Raw genomic sequence first — 19,956 nt, forward strand, 5'->3', positions numbered from 1 at the left:
AAGATACTTGCAAATCAGTCACTGAAAATTTATTTTATATCAAATTATAAATTATATTTATAATTTATATCAAAGTATAAATCATTCTTAATATTTATGTTACAAATAACAATATTTCCTCTAAGTTTCATCATGCTATCAAAGAATTTTTATATATACATACATATATATGATATATGTTACTATAAATAACAGTACTATGAAGAAATGGATTTCAGAAGGAACAATGAAATAGAACTTTATCACACTTTACTCTGAGGTGTTCCAAAATCAGAATGAGGAGGATTAAGATTCCTTCTCTAGCCTAGATTTCTCAATCTTTTGCAAAATGATTATAATGATTAACATAAATCCAGTGTTCAACTACCATTCTGTTTTCAATTCAAATTTATGCTCCAACTAACCAAACTCACTGATGTCCTGTTCTGTAATTAGGGAAATTATGACATCATATCAGATTGACCAACTCTCAATCAGTCCCTGAGCTATAATGATTTCTACAGGGAAAATTGCCACTCATCCATACATTGATCCATCCATTCATTCAGCTAAGTGTTTTGCTGGCACCAGGTTTAAATATGGGCACTAAGGTTGAAGGTTTATAATGAAACAGTGTGTCTACCAGCTAGCATTTTGAATCATCACTCAAATGCATTTTATCTTAAAAGAAAAAAATTAGACTAAACAAATTCAGCCTGGGCTCATGCCTCAAAATGTTCGTGTTCTCAGGACCTCTCCCTTGTGTGTGAATATTTGCACACTGTTAAAACCAAATACAGAAAGGATATCTGTAAATTTAGGCAAATTATTTCATTTTATTAGGGCTTAACAGACTAGTGCGTGAGGATATCAGAAGAGACTAATTAGCATTGATATGGTGTAATTAACATTGATGTAATCAGCATCTTTATTTCAATTGACATCCTTATTTTAATTTTTATTCCTAAAAGAAAGAAAGAAGGAAGAGAGAAGAAAGGAAGGGAGGGAGGGAAGGAAGGAAGGAAGGAGGGAGAGAGAGAGGAAGGAAGGGAGAAAAGGAAGGAGAGAAAAGAAAAAAGAAAAGATGTAACAGCCAAAGAAGTGTTGGTTGGCAATGCCAGGATGCTATGTCATTTGAGGGAGTTTTCATTTGCCCCAAACTGTAAGTGAACATGTTACTATCTAAAACTTTCACTCTACAGTAAGGAACCCAAGTGTATTATGAGTGACCTGTATCAGACTTATTCATTTCTAATGCCCTATTTCCACTTCCAGGCCACTTGTTCTATTTTATTATATTTTAAGTTTGGTGGAAAATGGTTATGTTGATCACCAAGATGATGCGATGAGGCTTCGTGGTTCTTTAAATTGAGGGGTGAGCCTCCCAGTGTCTGTCTCCAGCCACTGTGTACTGTATAATCAGAGGGACTGCACTACACTGTGCATGGGATTGTAACCAGACTGTTTGATGACTGTGGTTTCACGGGCAAATCTATAGTCATGGAATCAAAATAATCACTAAGGGATGCTTTCCTCATCTTAAACAAAAATGGCTTCTTCTGCATCCCGATTTTACTGACAGGGCAGGGCAAGAAGATGGTATCATCTTATAAAGCTTGTGCATGGTGTAGCTGATGCCGTCTGAGCTTTTCTGCTCGTGTCTGCTCATTACCACTGCCCTAACTTATAGACAGGCTCAGAGGAGAGAGTGCTTCCCATCCCAGCATGAATTAGAAGCTTAAGACATTCCTTTGTCACCAAACTGCTGCTTGTGAGAAACCTGTTTTCTTGATTGCTGGTCACCCATTGTAGAGCACAGGCACTGTAAACTTGGCTTCCATTGCCTGTGACACCAGGAACCCAGCAGGGTCAGGAACTCCAGAAGTTTGGAGACATTGTTCTTAACCTAGAGAGAAACACGGCAGCATGTCCCATGTGAGAAACCAGAACCCCAACTCATTCATGGAATTCTAGGATGTGTGCAGTGCTGCTCATGGGAAACTAACCCATAATGATTAAGAGATTTGGCCAAATCAATTGACCAGTCTGTAGCAGTCAACTACCTAGAGCCTTCCTTTCACACCAATCAGCTAACACGTTGTTTAAACTGAAATATCATTAGCTCTCTTAATCACTGAGCTGATTTAGAAGATAAGGTCTATAAGGTCAGGGGCTAAAGGAACCAAATCCCCAGAGCATCGGGAATTGGGGAGAAGCAGAAATATATTTTAAACAAAGCTCTCACCACTCAGAGGACCCTAACCATGTCCTAAGAGGCAGTTACCAGACATGCATGAGAGGATGCATCCTGTTTTAAGCATGTATAGTCATCTGGGCCTGGTGGTACACACCTGTCACGCCAGCCTTTCAGGAGACTAAGGCAGGAGGCCACTGGCTCAAGGCCAGCTTGAGCTACAATGTGAATTCAAGTCTAAGACTCTGTGTAACTCAGATCTCAAAATTACAAGGAGAAAGAGGGCTTGAGATGCTGAAGACACTGGGGATGCCGCTCAGTTACAGTTCTTGCTAGCAAGCGTGAGCTCCTAGGTTCAATCATCAGCACCAGAAAATACAAACATTAACAATGACCTCACATTCATTTGAGGGTGCAAATGGGGGAGTTATATGTTCAGGAGCCACCAAAGGCCAAAACAACTAATGAAGACATCAAAGCAAGCACTATGTGTGTTGGTGACCTGAAATATTTCTGTAAGTTCATCCCTGATGATCAGCAAGTAACAAGCAAGGTTCTGAGTTGGAAATGACAAAAGGTATTATAACCCCCGTGTAGAGCGACATGTTAGTGACATGTTATGACCTGCCTATATATTGCCAGCAATTCTAATTCCACAACCAAGTAGAAAGCTTTCTCTTTCTCTTTCTTTAATTCTTGTAAATTAAATGCCACGTGGGGAGGGAAAACTCACTATGCACTAAGTGTATTCAGATGGGAAAGCAATACTGCCTTTTATTGATATGTTTTACTTTGCTGGCAGACCAGAGCAAAGGTTTTGTGAACATTTAAAAGATGAAAAAAGTGAAGAATCCCAGAAGCGGTTTATCTTGAAGCGAGATAACTCTAGTATTGATAAAGAAGACAATCAGGTTGGTTCTCAAGTTTGAGAATGGCTGACGTTGTTGTTTTTGAAGGTGGGCTGACTGATGTTCTCGTTACCCCTCTGTTGTCCCCTCCTGCCTCCCAGTCCTGCCCCCTGCCTCTGACAACTGCTGCCCTCTCTCCATCCCCTTGGCCTCTCTCGCCTCCCCTTCCAGCATTCACTGGGTGGCCACATGGCGTTGCTCCAGTTGCTTAGCTGTGGCTCTGTGTTGGGCTGCATGGGAGGTGCTTGGCTGCAGTCTTTGCTGCATGTTGTGGTGGGGGTCGGGATGCCGCAAGCTCCAGCTGTGGGGGTAAGCTTGTCAGCTGCATTTCCAGATGTGTGTGTAACTCTGCCAGTCGCTCCACTCCCTACAGCTCTGTCCTTCCGTTGTGCACAATTTGAGTTGGATTATCACTGAGGACCGATGAACCACCGGTGTAGCTGTAAAGAACATACCTTGTTATGGTGAGGACAGGAGGATTTTGCAACTATCCTAAAAAAAAAAAAAAAAAAAGTCTTCACAACAAAGCATCGAGTTTACGTTCTAGTCTCCCACCCTTCTTCCCGTGTTTTATGGTCTATGTAATGTGTTTGCTCGTTTGCATGAAGTGGAGCAGAAATTGATGGCTGTGTATTTTGCTTGTGACAAAACACTGTGTCATTCTAGAAGCAACCTTAATCATGGTCCTTGACCAAAGGTAAAGAGACCTTACTGAATCTCTTCTCTGTGTGGGTAGGAGGGAGAGGGTTACAAGCAAAAAGAGAAAAAGCTAAGTAAATTATAACCCCCCCAAAATATTTAATAATATTAAGAACGTCAGAAAGCCAGGGAATGTCTCGACAATTGCACTTGTTGTCTGACAATCAATATAGGGATTTTTGAAACATGCCTTTACTTGAGACTCCAGAACATAAGACAATACATATCTCACCCAAGGTCTCTTGGGAGTTACTCAGCAGGAGTCACTCTGCACCAGCATATGCATCCCTCTGTGCAATGTTTTCTTAAGAGCCTGTTCTCTACCTGCACCTCCGTGTCTCTCAGCACTGCTGACACCAGCCCTGGGCTGCACTGAGGCTCTTGTTGACTCCAAACCATGCCTATGTCGTGTGCCCTGTGGGTGTCTGGCGGACGTGTGGATGAACGTGCTTAGTGCAGAGAGGATCTTGTCCACAATGGAGAATAATAGGAGGGAGGCAGCTGAGAAGGACGGCGTGGGTCAGGGGAAAGGATGGACACACAGCGCTCATGCTGGGTTCTTTGGATTGCTCTTTTAGATTGCACTGTGCTGACCATTACTAGCAAGCAGGTTTTCCAGGCTGAGTTTATATTCTCCACACAATTCATGGGGTCAGCCCCTGTGTGAACAAAAATGGCCTCGGAGCCAGAGACCATCTTTCAGGACCCCACTTTCTGTAATTTTTTTTTAATCTTTTTTGAGATCTCAAATATTCACAGCCACTTCAACCCTCAGGTCCTCTGAACTCTCTCTTCCCTCTTTTCCATCAAGACTTGGCTGTTGTGGTCAGACACACTCAGCAAAGGTGAAAGAGGCCATCCCAACTCTGGACCAATTCCTGAAGCATATGCAAACCTGCTCATTTTTGAAATATGCATTCTACTTTCCTCTGTAGAGGATAAAACCAGGAGTTGCAAATCATTCCTATGTCAGTAGTCTCACACACACACACACACACACACACACACACAGAGAGAGAGAGAGAGAGAGAGAGAGAGAGAGAGAAAGAGATACATACATACACACATGCATACACACATATACATCACACACAGAAAAAGAGTTACATGAATGCATATACACACACACACATGCATAGACAGAGAAAGAGACATGAGCACACACATGCATATGCATATACACCACACACACAAATGCATATGAACAGACACTAGACACATATAAACACATGCATACTACACATGCACATACATACATACACACACATCTATGTCTAGACTCCTCAGGGAGCAGAGGGGGTGGGTCTTGTCAGGCTCTAGTTATCTATTTGAGCATTTATTACTCTCAGCTGATGGTTGCTTCACAGCTCACCACGGATAACCCTCCTGATTTCTTTTCTCTGTTCAGCAGAACAGAATGCACCCATTTAGAGATGACAGACGAAGTAAATCAATTGAAGAGAGAGAAGAGGAATATCAGAGAGTGAGGGAGAGAATATTTGCACATGATGTGAGTAGTTGTTTTATTGCCTCTTGAGTACGGTCCTTCCATCAGCAGAAAGGCCTCCTCATTGCTCGGACAGAGATCCGGCAGAGTACAGAGGCTGGGAGCAAGGAACGAGTTACCAAGCAGGAAAGACAAATGTTTCTGGGAGAGAACCTGGTTCAGGGATGTGGTGAAAACAGTCTAAGAGTCCTGTGGGCATCACCTATGAGGGCAGAGAGAGGTGGTGTGGATCATTAAAGAAGACAGTACAGAAAGGGTTATCATCATCTATATATACTTCATATATATATATTTGTATTAGGGAGCAGGGAAAGGGCACAGTGAGGGAAGTGTTTACTGTACAAACATGAGGACCTTGGTTTGAATCTCTGGCACCATTGTAAAAGACAGGGATGGGGACAGGCTTCCATAACACAAGCACTCTAGAGAGGTAGATACAGGTGGATCCTAGGAGTCCATTGGCCAACCAGTCTAGTCCATTTGCAAGAATCTGTTTCATAGAGCAACTCTGACTGCAAACAATAAGGTGGAGAGCAATAGAAAGAGGTGCCTGATGAGGGCCCCTGATCCCCACACATGCACATAGGCACACATGTGTGAGAAGAACACACACACACACACACACACACACACGCTTGTATAGATGCACACACATACGCATATGTGCATGGTGCAAACAAAATGCCTTTTTATTTAAAAATCAACAGAACCCAGAAGGAGCTTAAAACACTGTGTTAGTGCACACTCTCTCTAATACACACACACACACACTCACACAAACCTGTACATACACATAAAGTATTTTCTGAATAATTAGCAAATTTGGACATTTCACTATGACAATGTTAGTTGATAATATCCATCCCCATGTTGATTTCAGATCAAGTCAAATTTATGAAAAATTTGCCAAGGGAATATTCACTAAATAACTTTCTGTTTTGTTGTTGTTTAAAATGAAATAGATAATATGTGGCTGTGATTCCTTTTTAATTTGTTTTTTACCCATTATGCTAAAAACCAAATGCGATTAAATTAGACAAAAACTAAAGTGTAAAAAATTAAAAGCTGAATTTCAAGGCCAATGAGTTAAAACATGGAGAAATCGCCATAGCTTCCTCTTCTGTGAAGTCCATACAATCTATCTCTGCTGCAGTGACTTGTTGTTTGGGGACACACCAAGCCAGCTGCACATGTTGCTCCTCAGTTTGAGAAAGGCCTCTCCAAGCCAAGGCAAGAGTTAGCGCCTGACACTCACGGCAGTTCTCGAAGCTGCAGAAGAGGGGACATCTGCCGTGATGGCTTTACTCTTCTATGTCCCCAACCTCACTTTCCTTGAAAACACAGAAATAGACATTTAATCATGGAACACCATGGTCCAGAGCTCTTAAATGAGGAGAGAATGGGAGAGGGAAATGCAGCCGGAAGTACAGGTCTAAGTCTAGAAAATATGTGTGTTAACTTGACCGTAACTTGTTACCATCAGAACGCGCCACGATACAAACTCTCACTGGATGAGAGAATAAAATGACGAAAACTTTTGTCCTTGTCATGAGAGGGCTAGAGTACATTTGTAGTGAGCAGGAGGCAGCCCGTTCTCCTCTGAAGACCTTTCATACATGTATTTACCTAGATAACCACAAATGTCCCCTCCCACTCTGGTTCTGACAAATCAGATGTCTTGGGAATGTGTCAGTATATTGGGATGCAAATGTCCATCACACAGACAGGGTGTTAAAAACCCCGTTTTTGTCATTATCTTTATAAAGTTATGCTCAGGAAACCCTGTCTCAGATACCTGTCTGCGCTAAGAGTGGAACCCATAATTCTTACTTCTTCAGGAAGCTGGCCACATGGAGAAGGGCCATGTGTGGCTTTCCTCCGCTGGGCACAGAGGTTCCAGGGGAGAGACTTGACACACTTCTGTCTGTGTTAAGTTTTACTGGCCACAGGAATGGATAACATTTCTTTCAAATGAAAAGCAGATCTCAGTATGGCAGAGCTTAGGGGCCAAGCTATAGCCAGTTCCTCACTAACCCCTGACCCAAATCATTTACTAGCCTAACATTGCATGGTGGGGTTTTAAAATGAGATTTAAAAATCCTTCAGTCAAAATACACTCACAGACAAGACTTCATAATTGAGTGACACCCTTGATATTAATAAAATGATGTTGTGTGTCTAAAGGGGAAAATCCCTCCCAATATTTAAAACCTTCCTATAAGTTCTCATGATCCCTAAAAGACTGAGAGGAAAACTCATCTTCACTACCATTCCCTGGGCATACAGAGGCAGTCTTGTCTCTGGCACTCTGTGGATAACTACTTATTGAATATGATACCTTATCCGCAAATTTTCAGCACAAAGCAAGCTAAATCTGCTTATGACCTCATCCTCTCTATGGGCTAGGCATCTGAGGTAGCTTGGAGGGCAATGATAACTCATAGGCTCTAATAGAGGCTTAAGCTTAGCTCTTAGTTGGGCCTAGTGCCTGAGGAACTGTTAACTGTTTCCAGCTCTGCTCATGTGGTGGCTTGGAGGGCCTCCCTTGTTCACCTGAACTGGTCTGTAGTTTGCAATTCTCTTGAAGGGTGAGCGTCCCTGGAAATTGTTGTGTGCCATTCAGAAATGGCAACTCACGTCCCCAAGGGAATGCAATTCATGAGAGAAATGGAAGCAACAGTTATCTATGATGTAATCTTGGAAGTGCCCATTTCCCCTCCGACTGCACACTGTTAGACACTCAGACAACCCTGAGAACAATGTGGCAAGGTTGTGAGCATTAAGGCATGGGAGATGACACCATATGAACAAAATGTCACCACAGCATCTGTCAACTCAAAATTTCAAGGGTGTAACATGACCATATGAACTTTCTTGAATAATATACACCTTGGCATATCTTGCACCACTCCTTAACACCCTACCTCACGGGACATTCATCTATGCACCTGCAGTTCCAAAGCTGATGGGTCATTGTCACCCACTCAAGTTGTTGAGGTACAAGATCATTTCCCACACAATTATAGTGATTTCACATTAAGTCAACTATTTAACCAATACAAAGGATCCAGCATAAGAACGCTGTGTTTTAGAAGTCTTTATTTTAACTATTCTTTGATTTTATTTTCTCATTCAAAAAAAACAGAATGGACAAAATCAATTTTGCTCATCAATTATCATTATTTAGTGGTGATTTAAATATTGAGTATGTATATAGGGCTCCCTACCTAGTCCAAAAATAGAAAGTTCAGACTTTAGCAAGATTTGAGCTTATCTTAAAATGAGAAATCTTGAATGTTTTGAGGAATGTGTCTCAGATGTGTGAGAGTTTGAGAAACAGTGTGCATGTGTGCCTGTGTGCATGTGTACCTGTGTGTTTTCACATATGCAGCCACGGGAACAAGATAGGCATGTTGCCTTGGTGATATGCTAGAAACAATTTCAAATATGGCTTCTAAAGTTTAGTACCTTGAGATAAGATGGCTATCAGAGAACCTAATATTTGTAAGTGTACAGACAAATATAGCTCTCAAACAATAAACCAGCATGCCTCTTTTGTCAGTAAGATTTTGGATAAAATGTTATTTCTTTGGTGAGAATTTAATCTCATTTTGTGGTCCTTTCTACCTGATATTAGTAACCTTGGGAAGACTGGTTAATAAAGCACGATGCTCAAGAAAGGCCTGACCTGCCTGGAAGGAATTTTGCTGAAGACATCTGTGTGTTGATAGGGCTCCAAGCAGGCGCCTGCTTGCCCCTCCACCATGTGTGGGGTCTGCCCCTGAGTGGCTGAGAGGGCACAGGCTCTGAGCACAGTGGGGGCGGGATGTGGGGGAGAACTATAATCCATTAAGCAAAATCATTTTCTTCTTTGGGAAAAAAAATGAAGCCTTTTATATCCAGGTATGCATATAAGTGACAGCTTTAAATGTTGTACTTAATTACTGTGACACTTTTATCTTTCTCTGCCATTAAATGTGCAGGTTATTAATACTCCCTTTTCTAAAGTTTGTTTCCACCAGCTACTGAATCACAGCCCATAGCTGTCTCACTTATGAGAGTGTGGGGAAGGGCCTCTGGTGGGGACAGGGACCACTTGGGAGGGTCGTTCTAAACACCCAGAGGCATACTCTTGAGGATGTTTTTCGAGACAAACGATTTGTTGGTGTCTTGCTTTTTCACTCAAAGAATCGAAGTTGTTTAGTCTCTCCTCCCATCAAATGGTCTTGTAGTTAAAAAGTCTGAAGATCAGCTTCCTTAAATAGGTTGCTTCTCCAATTCAAGAGTCTGGTGGTAACACTATAAAGCCCACTGTCTTCTTTGCAAACATCCAAGAGACTCTGTGTCTAAGCAGAGTCAGGCTTAGTAGAAAGAAGTGATTTCACTGTCAGAAAGAAAGTGGGCCACTACCTGGCTGGCCTCTCTGAGTGTTAGTGTCACAAACCTGCGGGTTTAATTTAAGGAATTGCTCACCGAGGCTGGGGAGATGGTTTAGTTGGTAAAACAAAGCACAGGAACATCAGTTTGTTTGCCCCAAGCCCAACCAAGAAACCAGGAAGCATGATGCAACATGCTTTTAAACCCACTGAAGACTCAGAAGCAGGTAGATCCTGGGGTCTCTGGCCAACTAACCTATATTTCTTGGTGAGTTGTAGGTCAGTGAGAGACCCTATTTCAAAAATAGACAGGTGGAGAGAGGTCTGTGAGATGGTTCATCAGGTAAAGGCACTTCTCATCGGGCCAGACAATCTTAGTTCAAGGCCCAAATACCCACCTGGAGAAAGGAAAGAAATGACTCCTGCAAGTTGTCTTCTGACTTTCACATGTGTGCCTTGACATGCACACATACCCATCCATTCATACACATGCAAACACACACACACACACACACACACACACACACACGAATACAAAATAGTTTTTAAACCAATAAACCATGGACAGCCTCTTAGGGACAACACCTGGACTTGTCCTCTGGTTTCCAAACACATATATAGATGTGTGCACAGAAATTCACAGATATGTAAACACGTGCTTAAAGAGTTGATGGAGTCATTATTATCTCTGTAGTACAGCGGGCCTGTTAGGTCCCTATTTATATCCCTTTTGTAGGTCACTTACTCATCTTGGCGCCTATGCACAGAAGATAGCACATAGATAAATATACAGATAACACCTAACCCTGAACTTGGCTTTGTATTGTTTCCTAAACACAGTGTGCTGTCACATAAGCACATGTCTGCTTTGCAAAGACTTCTCTTTTTCTTTCTTCAAGTTTAGAGTGATCCACCTTTTCTTGGCAGGTCCCTAGGTGGACCCTGTCAAATCTGCTTATCTTGTTTGGATTTGAACCTGTGCCCTTGGTTGGTGTAAGATGCTGCTCAAAACTCCACAGTCACCCTTCTCTCCGGCCATTTGACTCATCTTTCTCTTTTGACCTTGATTCTGACCTTGAACTTCCCCTGTTCATCTTCAGAGACTTCCTCCTCATGGGAATATGCCCTGTGCTGCAGAGAACTGGCTACCCTGCTGACAACACTAACCTATTTTTCTCCTTTTAAAGTTCTCCTCTTTTGTATGTATTTTTTAAATCTTTTCCCCAAGGAAGGGATAGTAGTTTTAAAATCAGGCAAGAATTTGAGGGACTTCTGCCAATCCTGCCTATCTGACATGGTGCCTTTTTATCTTTATTTTTCAGTCAGTTTGCTCCCAAGAAAGCCTATTTTTGGACAACAGGTAAAATGAGATTTGTGGTTTTTTGTGTTTCAGAGGAATGGTTTGTCATGTGTCCTCTACATTTTCATGTTCATATGTATCCAGTATATAAGTGTGTGCCTGAATATATATATGTATGAGCACATGCATATATCTATATGCACCCACATATATATTTACATATGTGTTACTTGATTTGTTTAAAGCATTTGATTTGAGGAAGGAGTTCTCTTGGTTTCTTTCAGACAGGGGCTTAAGCATTTTTGCTCAAAGTCTGTTTCTGGCCCTCCCAAAGATGCAGTCCAGGCAGCCTTGACAAAGGATGAGAGTGGATATTCAGTTGCTGAAAGTGTATTTGCCATTTCTTGGGTCTCATCACTTTAGCTATGCCAAAGATATATATATATATATATATATATATATATATATATATATATATATATATATATATATATATATATATATATAAAATTTCAAATTTCACAGATCTCCCTGTCTTCTTGAAAGTGCTGATGTGAAAATGTTCTTTTAAATGCTGGCTTTTGTATTTCTCAGTATAGCCGGCTTAAACCTCAGTGAGGGAGGCACTGGAGAAATGGAGTCTTCATTGAGTTTCTAGAATGTTTGGGGTTAAGGGCAAACCATTGAGACTCAACACCCTTTTCAAACAGTTTGAAAATGTTCTCACGTTTCAATCATGTGGATTCCAGGCAAAGGAAGGAGGTGGCAGGAGTTGTGCTATCCACATTCGATCAATTGAAATCTGCAACTTGATTTAGAAACGCAGGTTTCGTAAATAGAGTGCCGGGTTAATTTAATTTAGGGTGTCAGCATAATGGGTGACCCTCTAAGTCTGATTAAAATTGAAGCTCATTAAATGCTATTACTCAGAATTTAAACTGGATATAGGAGAAAACTAATCTGAAAGATAAAAGGTCACTGTGCTAGCAGTCAGAAATGTTGAGAGATTCACCTCTTTTAGGTGAAAGGAAGACAGAATATGTTCATTCCAAGCCTGTACAATCTGAGGCACAACTCTCCATTTTTAGTAAAACTGAGAGTCCATCATTGGTTACCTTGGTGATGCCCTGAAGCATTTCAAAATTTTACACCCACACCAGAGATGTTGAGTCGAGACAGTTCACCTCCATAGAGACACATTTCCAAGTCCTCTAACCAATCATTTCTCTATTCCTATTCATTGACTCTCAAATGCCCTAAATATTCAAGTTGAATCATATTCAGCATTATAATAACTGGTCATCTCTGTCCATTGCCTATATGAACATGTCCTAACAATCCAAGAAGGAAACATCCATTCGAATGTCCCATCATAAAAAATAAATAGTAAAATGGGCACTTACTTCTGGAATACTGACATTTCCAGTGAATTGAGTTAAATAACTTTGCAGTTGTCTTAAAAGTAAATATCAACACATAGGTTTAATTAAACTTCTATCCTGTGTCTACCAGCCTCTTTGGCTTTCACATTCCTCCTCTTGTCCCTCTATCTAACATAGGATGAAGGTCTACAATAGTTATTTGCTGCCATGAATGTATTCATACAAACCTTAACCTCATTCACACAAGTGTGTGGGATTGATTTACGGGCAGGGCAGGGCATGCTGTGATAGAGTGCACATCCATTCTGCATAGGGCGTCTCATACCCTTAGGCTTTACGTGGTAAACATGGTGTTTTTCATTCCCAGTAGGCTCCAGGAAGACATGCACATACGCAGTGAGACCTATAAGAAAAGACAGCTCTTTCGGTTGGTATGGTTTGCTTTCATAAACTGTTTTTCAGATGATGTGGCGGGAATCCGTGTGCAATATAAGTGTTAGTATGCAATATTTCTGTTCATGGAGTTAAAAATCTGTTCAGTTTCCTTCCTATAGCATTTGTTACACAACTGGACAGGGCAAGAGGTAGCATTGGAAAGATATGACTTTGTGTCTTCTCCTGGGTCCTTGCCAGGAAATATCATTATGTGGAGGATTCACTGTTTAAAGGAGTTGAACACTCTCAAACCTGCCTTGACCAATTAAACCCAGTTAAGATTTCCCTGGAAGGTTACAATGATGTGTTCATCCCCAATCCTGGAGACTAAATCAATGAGAACTCTGTTAGGGTGGCCGGTTTTTAAATGATGATTGTCCTTTGTGATATTTCAAATATTTTAAACACTTATTTAATTTCTAAAAATAAATTATGAGGTTTCTTCAACTATAATGGACTATTTAGGCAAAGATTTGTGGAGTGAAGGGAAAGAATTAATTTTTTTTTGAGCTCTGTGCTAGACTAGCAGCTCTAAGGGACCAGAGGACCAGCCTTATTTTTCATCACTTTCTTAAGGGGCTGCCTGAGGTGCATTATAAGATCAATTGTGAACGATGTTATTAAAAACACTCAATATCAGGTCTTCAAGATGACTCAGAGGATAAAGGTACTTTTCACCAAGCTGAGTTCAATCCCCACATGGTAGACAGAACTAACTCCTGTAGGTTATTTTATGACCTACACAAAGAGGACTTGGCACACACACACACACACACACACACACACATTCAAAATATTAAGTATTTATTATGTACTTATAGATGCATTTCTAAGTACTAGGGAGGGTTGATCTCTGTTAGAATAAAGATAAAACACCAAACAAACTCTTAATAATTTCAAAGAAAGAAAAGGAGAAGAAAAGTGGATGGATTTACAAAGCCTTTTGCAAGCAGTTTGAATTGAGATCTTCATCACAAGTGGGGTCCTTAGGCATTAGTTAAAAAGGAGGAACTGGGGTCTTGTTTTCTTGTTTCTAACTTTCCTAGGCTGAACATTGCTTTCCCAAGTCCGTTTTGCATCATTAGATACTCCCCTTTTTGTTTTTCAATATCTAAGTGATGACCTTGGATTTTTTCTACTAGAAACTCAGAGCCTGAACTCACACACTCTGTGATATGGATTAGATCCAAACCTTTGAAAATCCAGTTCCTTTAACACAACCCCCAAGTCACCTCCTAGTGGAGCTATAATATAGTCAGGGGAGCCATCGGAATGTGGAGCCCATCACTTACCCCAGACACTAAGTTTCAGATGTTACAGGCACATAGACCATTTTAAAAGAGGTTCTTAGTACATATCTAACTTGGGGAAAATAACAACCCAAAGTTCAGAAGTAAAGGAAAGTGTCATTAGTTATCAATAAGCAAAGAAACAGAACAAAATGTGTATTTGGTTTATGACTATCATGGACTAGAATACTAGTTGTCTATGAAAAGCTCCAGTGACATTATTTTCCCAGACACTCGTTGGAAAGGTCCAAACTGAACGTACAAGGCATTTTTTGAGTATGTGCTTTTCTGTAACGTTTATGAGTCCATACTGAGTAGACATGCAATTCCTTTAGAACACCAGCCTGTCATTACTGGGGTAAATAGGAGATAGATTAATGAGGTTTACATTTCAATTTGTACATATCTAAAAACCATAAATAACTGTGTATTTTAATTTATATTTTATTTATGGTATCTCCTAAAAGCAGAAAGTTAAATTCTCCCCCTTTAAAAACTGCATAGACCCTGGCTTAGAATGCTGATTGGAACTTCCATCGGGCCAGGGGAGGGTATCTCAGGTCATTTTATGGATGAGGGGGGTAGGGTAAGTCTAGATGGCCTTTTACAGTTACTGGAAACAGTTCTACCATGCCAGAGGGTGTCAACTATACCCTGGAAAAAATGGAGGTCACCTCCTTGTGAAGACAGTCTCAGCCACACTGGAACTTTTACAAGCCTGGATTCCTCTCTTGGGGGTGCAGAAGTCAGGGTGGAAGAGAGAAAGGAAGAGAAACTGGTAATAGGAGAAAGGATTGCCCCACCTGGAGGTCACATTCCTGCCCTGCCCTGCATGCTGAGGCTCCAGATATTCCAGATCTGGACAACACAAGCCCTTGGGAAGGCTGTTCTTCTACAACAGCCCTAATAACAGCTTTCTTACATTTTTAAAAGGGTGTCAATTAAAGGCACCCAGGCATTGGTGAGCATACCTCCTTCCCAAATCTGGTCTCCTCTCAGGTGCCTGTTACTTCTGAAATCATCTTTTCCCAAGGTTCTGAAAATAGATATCATAAGAAAACTTTGGTAAGGGGTGTTTTCATCTACCGTGCCTGGTGAAAGTGCTTCTTATTCCATGATTTCTCTATCCCACCACACATCTTGCTTCTCAAAGCTCCTATTGGCCTTCACCAGATCTCAAATCCATTTCCCTTCTTAATCTTCCTTGACACAGACAAAAGTTTCCTATGTTGAAGAAGAGGCTCTGCTTCTGCTCAGTGTGCCGGGAGTATTTGTTAGAGATCTGCCTGGACTCCTCACTCCTCAACAGGACATTATTGACTTAGAGAGATTGGTTTTAAACAAAGCTTTGATAGGGGATTGAGGTCTGAATCATGCATTGATCACATCACATCTCATCCTGATGTGAAGTTTCACATTACCTGTGAGTAATGCCCCCTTTGCTCATTTATACCCCAGGAAAAGTCTAGGGTACTTTAATGACACATTATTTCAGCAGAGAGAAAAAAAAGCTTTATAAATATGCAAAAATTTGTTCCTTAAGGAGACTGGAAATCAATGAAACTACAAATTTCTTCACAAAATACATGCAAACATCCATACATACCTCTTGAAGGAAATCTGGGGTCCCCTGCCAATTCAGCTTTAGCTATTGGGTAACTTCCATTATATTAGATACATTTTGAATGAATGTGTTCTTTCACTTCAAGGGGGTTTTTTGTTGTTATTTTTTTTTTTAATTTCCACTGATGTTCTTGGAAAATCTCAGGCCAAAGTAGGGGTCAGGCTGCTATTTTCCTGAACTGTTCAACCTAGTAAGGATTAACAAGCTGTTTCCTTAGACCACTGAGGGTACAGTCATGGGACAGATTCCCAGCATGAGTTCATATAGAAATTCCATGATCACTCTTTTGTTAAAATCTTGCTGAACAAAGATTACCATACAGAACCTAAAGTTGGAAAATGAATTAATAAGTAGCTTTCCTCCAAGGCAAATTATTTCATGCTAAAGAAGAAAAAAAATAAGTTCTTTCCTGGGAATTATTTTTAGAATTATGTAAGATGATAATTACTTCTGAACATGAATTCATTATTGATTTGAGTCAGGAGAGTGTACCCACTTTTCTCACAGAGAGAGAAGCTAACAATTATGTTTTATTGCATTTGTCTCCAACTGTGTCTCCTTTACTGGCAGAGGGATCATGGTGTCTCTAGGTTGGGTTTCCCATGTATAATGTGTACCATGTGTCATATGTTACGTGTCTTTATGTCATCCAGGTATTTGTGACACCGTTGGTTAGAGGGGGGAGGGTGTTAAAACGGTCAGTAAGGAGAGTCATGGTGACTGTTCTCCAAAGGGCTCCTCTGCCCACCCACACCGTCATGATGCATAACTCTGTCCCCACGGTTCTTTCTGATGGCTGTGCAGGGCTCACCGAGACAGCTCAGGAAGAACTTCCGGGAGCCGGCAGAGCAGCTCAGAGACTGAGCTCAGGTGGCCAGACCACCAGCGGGCATGGAGCAGTACAGATTCTGATAGCTCCAATCGCAATCTGAAGCCCACCATGACCAAGACGGCAAGTTTTGGGGGCATCACGGTGCTGACCAGGGGCGACAGCACATCCAGTACCAGGAGTGCTGGGAAGCTGTCCAAAACAGGTAGGTATTACTGAAAGGGTCGCCTCCCTGGTGCTTCCTGGAGTCTACCCGGCCACAGGCTCTCTGTTTCTCTCGACTTTTAATTAACTACTAGCAGGAATAGCAATTCCACTCCATTTAAGGAATCAGGAGGTATTATTTAAGTGGGTTATTGTATCTTCCTAGCTAGCTCCAGACTTGAAGTTCATCCTTTAGCTTCTTTCTCCTTAGTTTCCTTCCTGGTAAAATATATATCGTTATCAGATGTTTTATGAACCCGGTTTACTTAAAGTTTAAATGACATAATTTTTAAAATAAAGGTGAACCTTGGGTAAATACCTATGACAATTATTTAACAAAAGTTAGCTATTGCTTTTAAATGTAATGCTATGACATACTTCTTATAAGTGCCTTATAAGGTCATTATAAGGGTAATAGATTGAGTTCCTATATGAGTACACTGTTCTTTCTGGTCCTGGACCAGTTATTATTTAAATTATATGAACCTATTTCCTCCTCTGAGATATATAAATACTAATATCTCTACATTTAATGGTTATTAGAAGACAAAAAGTTTCAATATATGCAAACCAGTTTGCACATAGCTGGCATGTGGCAAGGATCCAGTCAGTGCATACTTATATTAATCATGGCCGTGAAATATTTGCACCCCTAATTTGCAGATAAGGAAGGCCAGTCTCTGGAGTGTTTGGTGTTTCCGAACTTCATTGAGAAGTGAAGGTCATTTTGTTGTTGTTGTTGTTGTTGTTTCTTTATGATTCCTGCTTTATTCTTCCTCTCCAGGAATAGTGATATTTTCAGATAGATAAGGAACAGGCAAGATTCTTAGAAGGTGTTGAAGGTAAACCTAGAAATTTCTCTCATATCATAGCTTTAGAATGATCACACTCACTCTCAGTGGGGAGGTAGACATTCCAGACGCTGACTTCTGATTCTTACAGAGAAAAAGAGGTGGGGATGGGAGCTGGGGGCCAAGAGGCAGGGCCTTGTCACTTGAACTGTCACCGAGACTTAAACTGTAATTCCAACAGGACCTGGGGGTGAGGACTGGGGTACAGCAGTGGAAGACTTAGGCAGAGCATAGAAAACCCCACTTGAAGCTGAGATATCTTTGCCCTGCGTTGACTGCTTTCCAGACTCATGCTGAAGCAGGAAAGAAGGGGTTTGCCCCAAACCCGGTCCATTACGCTGATAGCTTAGCATAATTGCGTTGTTGACAAATTCCTCCTAAGAAATTATCTCATGTTTTCCTACATAGAAGGCAAATTAATAACATTTATTCAGAGACTTCACTCTATACATACCACAGAGCTCCTTGGAGAGCGCAGGTGGGTGGGTACCCTCTTCCCAAGAGCTCTGTTCACTAGCTGCTAAGCTCTTGATTCCAACTCTAATTAATTGCTCTTGTATCTCACTATCACAGCATCTGAAATCCCCAGAAACTGCGGCGGTACACTTGAACTCTCGTAAACTAAGAAAGGTTAAACAGTTTCAGTTCTTAAGATGCTGAAACCAAGTGTCTTAAATAGTGCACTTAAAAATTCCAGCACCCCAAAAGGGCTCTTACCATTTTAAAATTAATCACCATTTTCCACGCACCAAACCCTCTGTCACTTCCAAAGCAAAACTCATCGGAAACATTTAAAACACTTCACGAATGGTAAAACGCTACTCTCTTTAGAGAACCATTAGAGATTATAAACGCTTCAGACTTTTTTTTTTCTTTTAGTTTAAGTGTCTGCGTTCGAACGCTTGTCAAGGCACAGGCATGGAAAGGAGAAACGATTTTTTTTTATAAGGAGATGGAGAGGATGTCAAAACAATCTTAAACCTCCCCAAGGTGGTTCTATGAAGTAAACCCGCCGGTTTGGCTGTCATGAGCACCAGAACAGGTTTCTGATTTATTTTCTAATTGGTATAGTAAAGTTGAAGACTTTTAAAGTCTTTCAGAAACCAAATGTGTTTTCTGAAATGTGGTGTTTAAGCTGTTCTTCTAGTTGTGAAGGCTCTGGCTCTAACTGGGTAATAGTGAGTCTTTGCCCATATTGGAGATATTCTCCTACATCAGCGTAGAGCTTGCTACTTCGGATCCCTGCGGTCTCCTGTGTGGTTTGCCAGCAGCCCAGCAGGAGTCTATGGAGGTTGAGGATGCAGTCCTGCTGACCTTGGGAACAATCTTAAGGTGGTCCTTATGCTTTAGCCTTGCTGTCCCCGTGAGATTAGCAATGTGACTGTGCAATAGGCACACACTTCCTCGTGGCTCCGCCTCAGAATACAGGGCCTGGTCATTCACCCCCATGGTTCATCTCCACGACAATGTTCTCAGCGTCATCAGAGATGGGAAGTCTAGTGACATTAATTACACATTGTGCCTTCTCCAAAGCTTTTGAGTCAGTAGGTGTCAAATGGAGCGCGCCAATTTGTCTTTCTAGAAGTTTCCAGATGCCTGGCAGTTGAGCCACCCCTCTATATCCTTTGAAATAACCTCTCCATAGACAGAAGCCATCTTTCCATTTTCATAACTTGGGTGACTGCATGGTTTCATTTTCTAGATGTAATTCATCTTCCCTACTGTCTGTCTCTATGCCAACCTCTGAGGATTGCTCTTGATAGTCTGATATTAACCTTAGTGCCCTATTTTAATTTTCTAACTTTAATGCATCACACCTCATCTTCCCACAACCTCATCCTCTTTATTTTGACTACTCCAAGTAATAGCCTGGGTGTTAGCTTTCTACTAATAATTTTGGAAGTCTTAGATCACTGTCCTGAACTCTGACCCTCTGAATCTAGAAATATTTTCTAGCGTTATTAACTAAGTAAGACTTCTGTGCCTTCGGATGACTGGACAGAGGGGAGATTGGTCATTATGATGAAGCCTTCCCTGAGTAGTGTGATTACTAATTGGTGATAGCCGAGGTTCTGCTCTTGCCAACTGTCACTTGGCCTTTGAGTGGAAGGTTTGGGTACAGATCACTATTAGATAGAGCATTGTCATTTATTTGCTGGTTCCTTCACATTTTCATGCACATATTTAAGGTACTTTGGCTGTCCTCACGTTAGCCTCTGTCATTCTGCCTTTCCCTCCTAGTGAACACCATATTCTTCCCAATAAGCCTCTCCCCCTCTTAACTTCATGTCATGATTGTCTTTTTGCACCCCACTATATTGAATTAGGATTACTTATCTGAGCATGAAAGGGGATTGTTCACTGAAATATAGGTAACTT

General features: G+C 41.1%; 1 protein-coding gene across 1 annotated transcript in view; it reads left to right on the forward strand.

Annotated features, from left to right (window-relative positions):
* The window catches only part of Arpp21 (cAMP regulated phosphoprotein 21), a 162,304-nt gene that overhangs the window by 71,722 nt on the left and 70,626 nt on the right, over positions 1-19,956 (forward strand). Inside the window, exons 10-14 of the mRNA XM_052187090.1 lie at positions 2,976-3,084; positions 5,192-5,290; positions 10,986-11,023; positions 12,713-12,772; positions 16,498-16,727. Coding sequence (XP_052043050.1) covers positions 2,976-3,084; positions 5,192-5,290; positions 10,986-11,023; positions 12,713-12,772; positions 16,498-16,727 — 536 coding nt within the window. The remainder of the gene's footprint in view (positions 1-2,975; positions 3,085-5,191; positions 5,291-10,985; positions 11,024-12,712; positions 12,773-16,497; positions 16,728-19,956) is intronic.

Source organism: Apodemus sylvaticus, chromosome 7 (assembly GCF_947179515.1).
Source record: "Apodemus sylvaticus chromosome 7, mApoSyl1.1, whole genome shotgun sequence".
Classification (NCBI taxonomy): Eukaryota; Metazoa; Chordata; class Mammalia; order Rodentia; family Muridae; genus Apodemus; species Apodemus sylvaticus.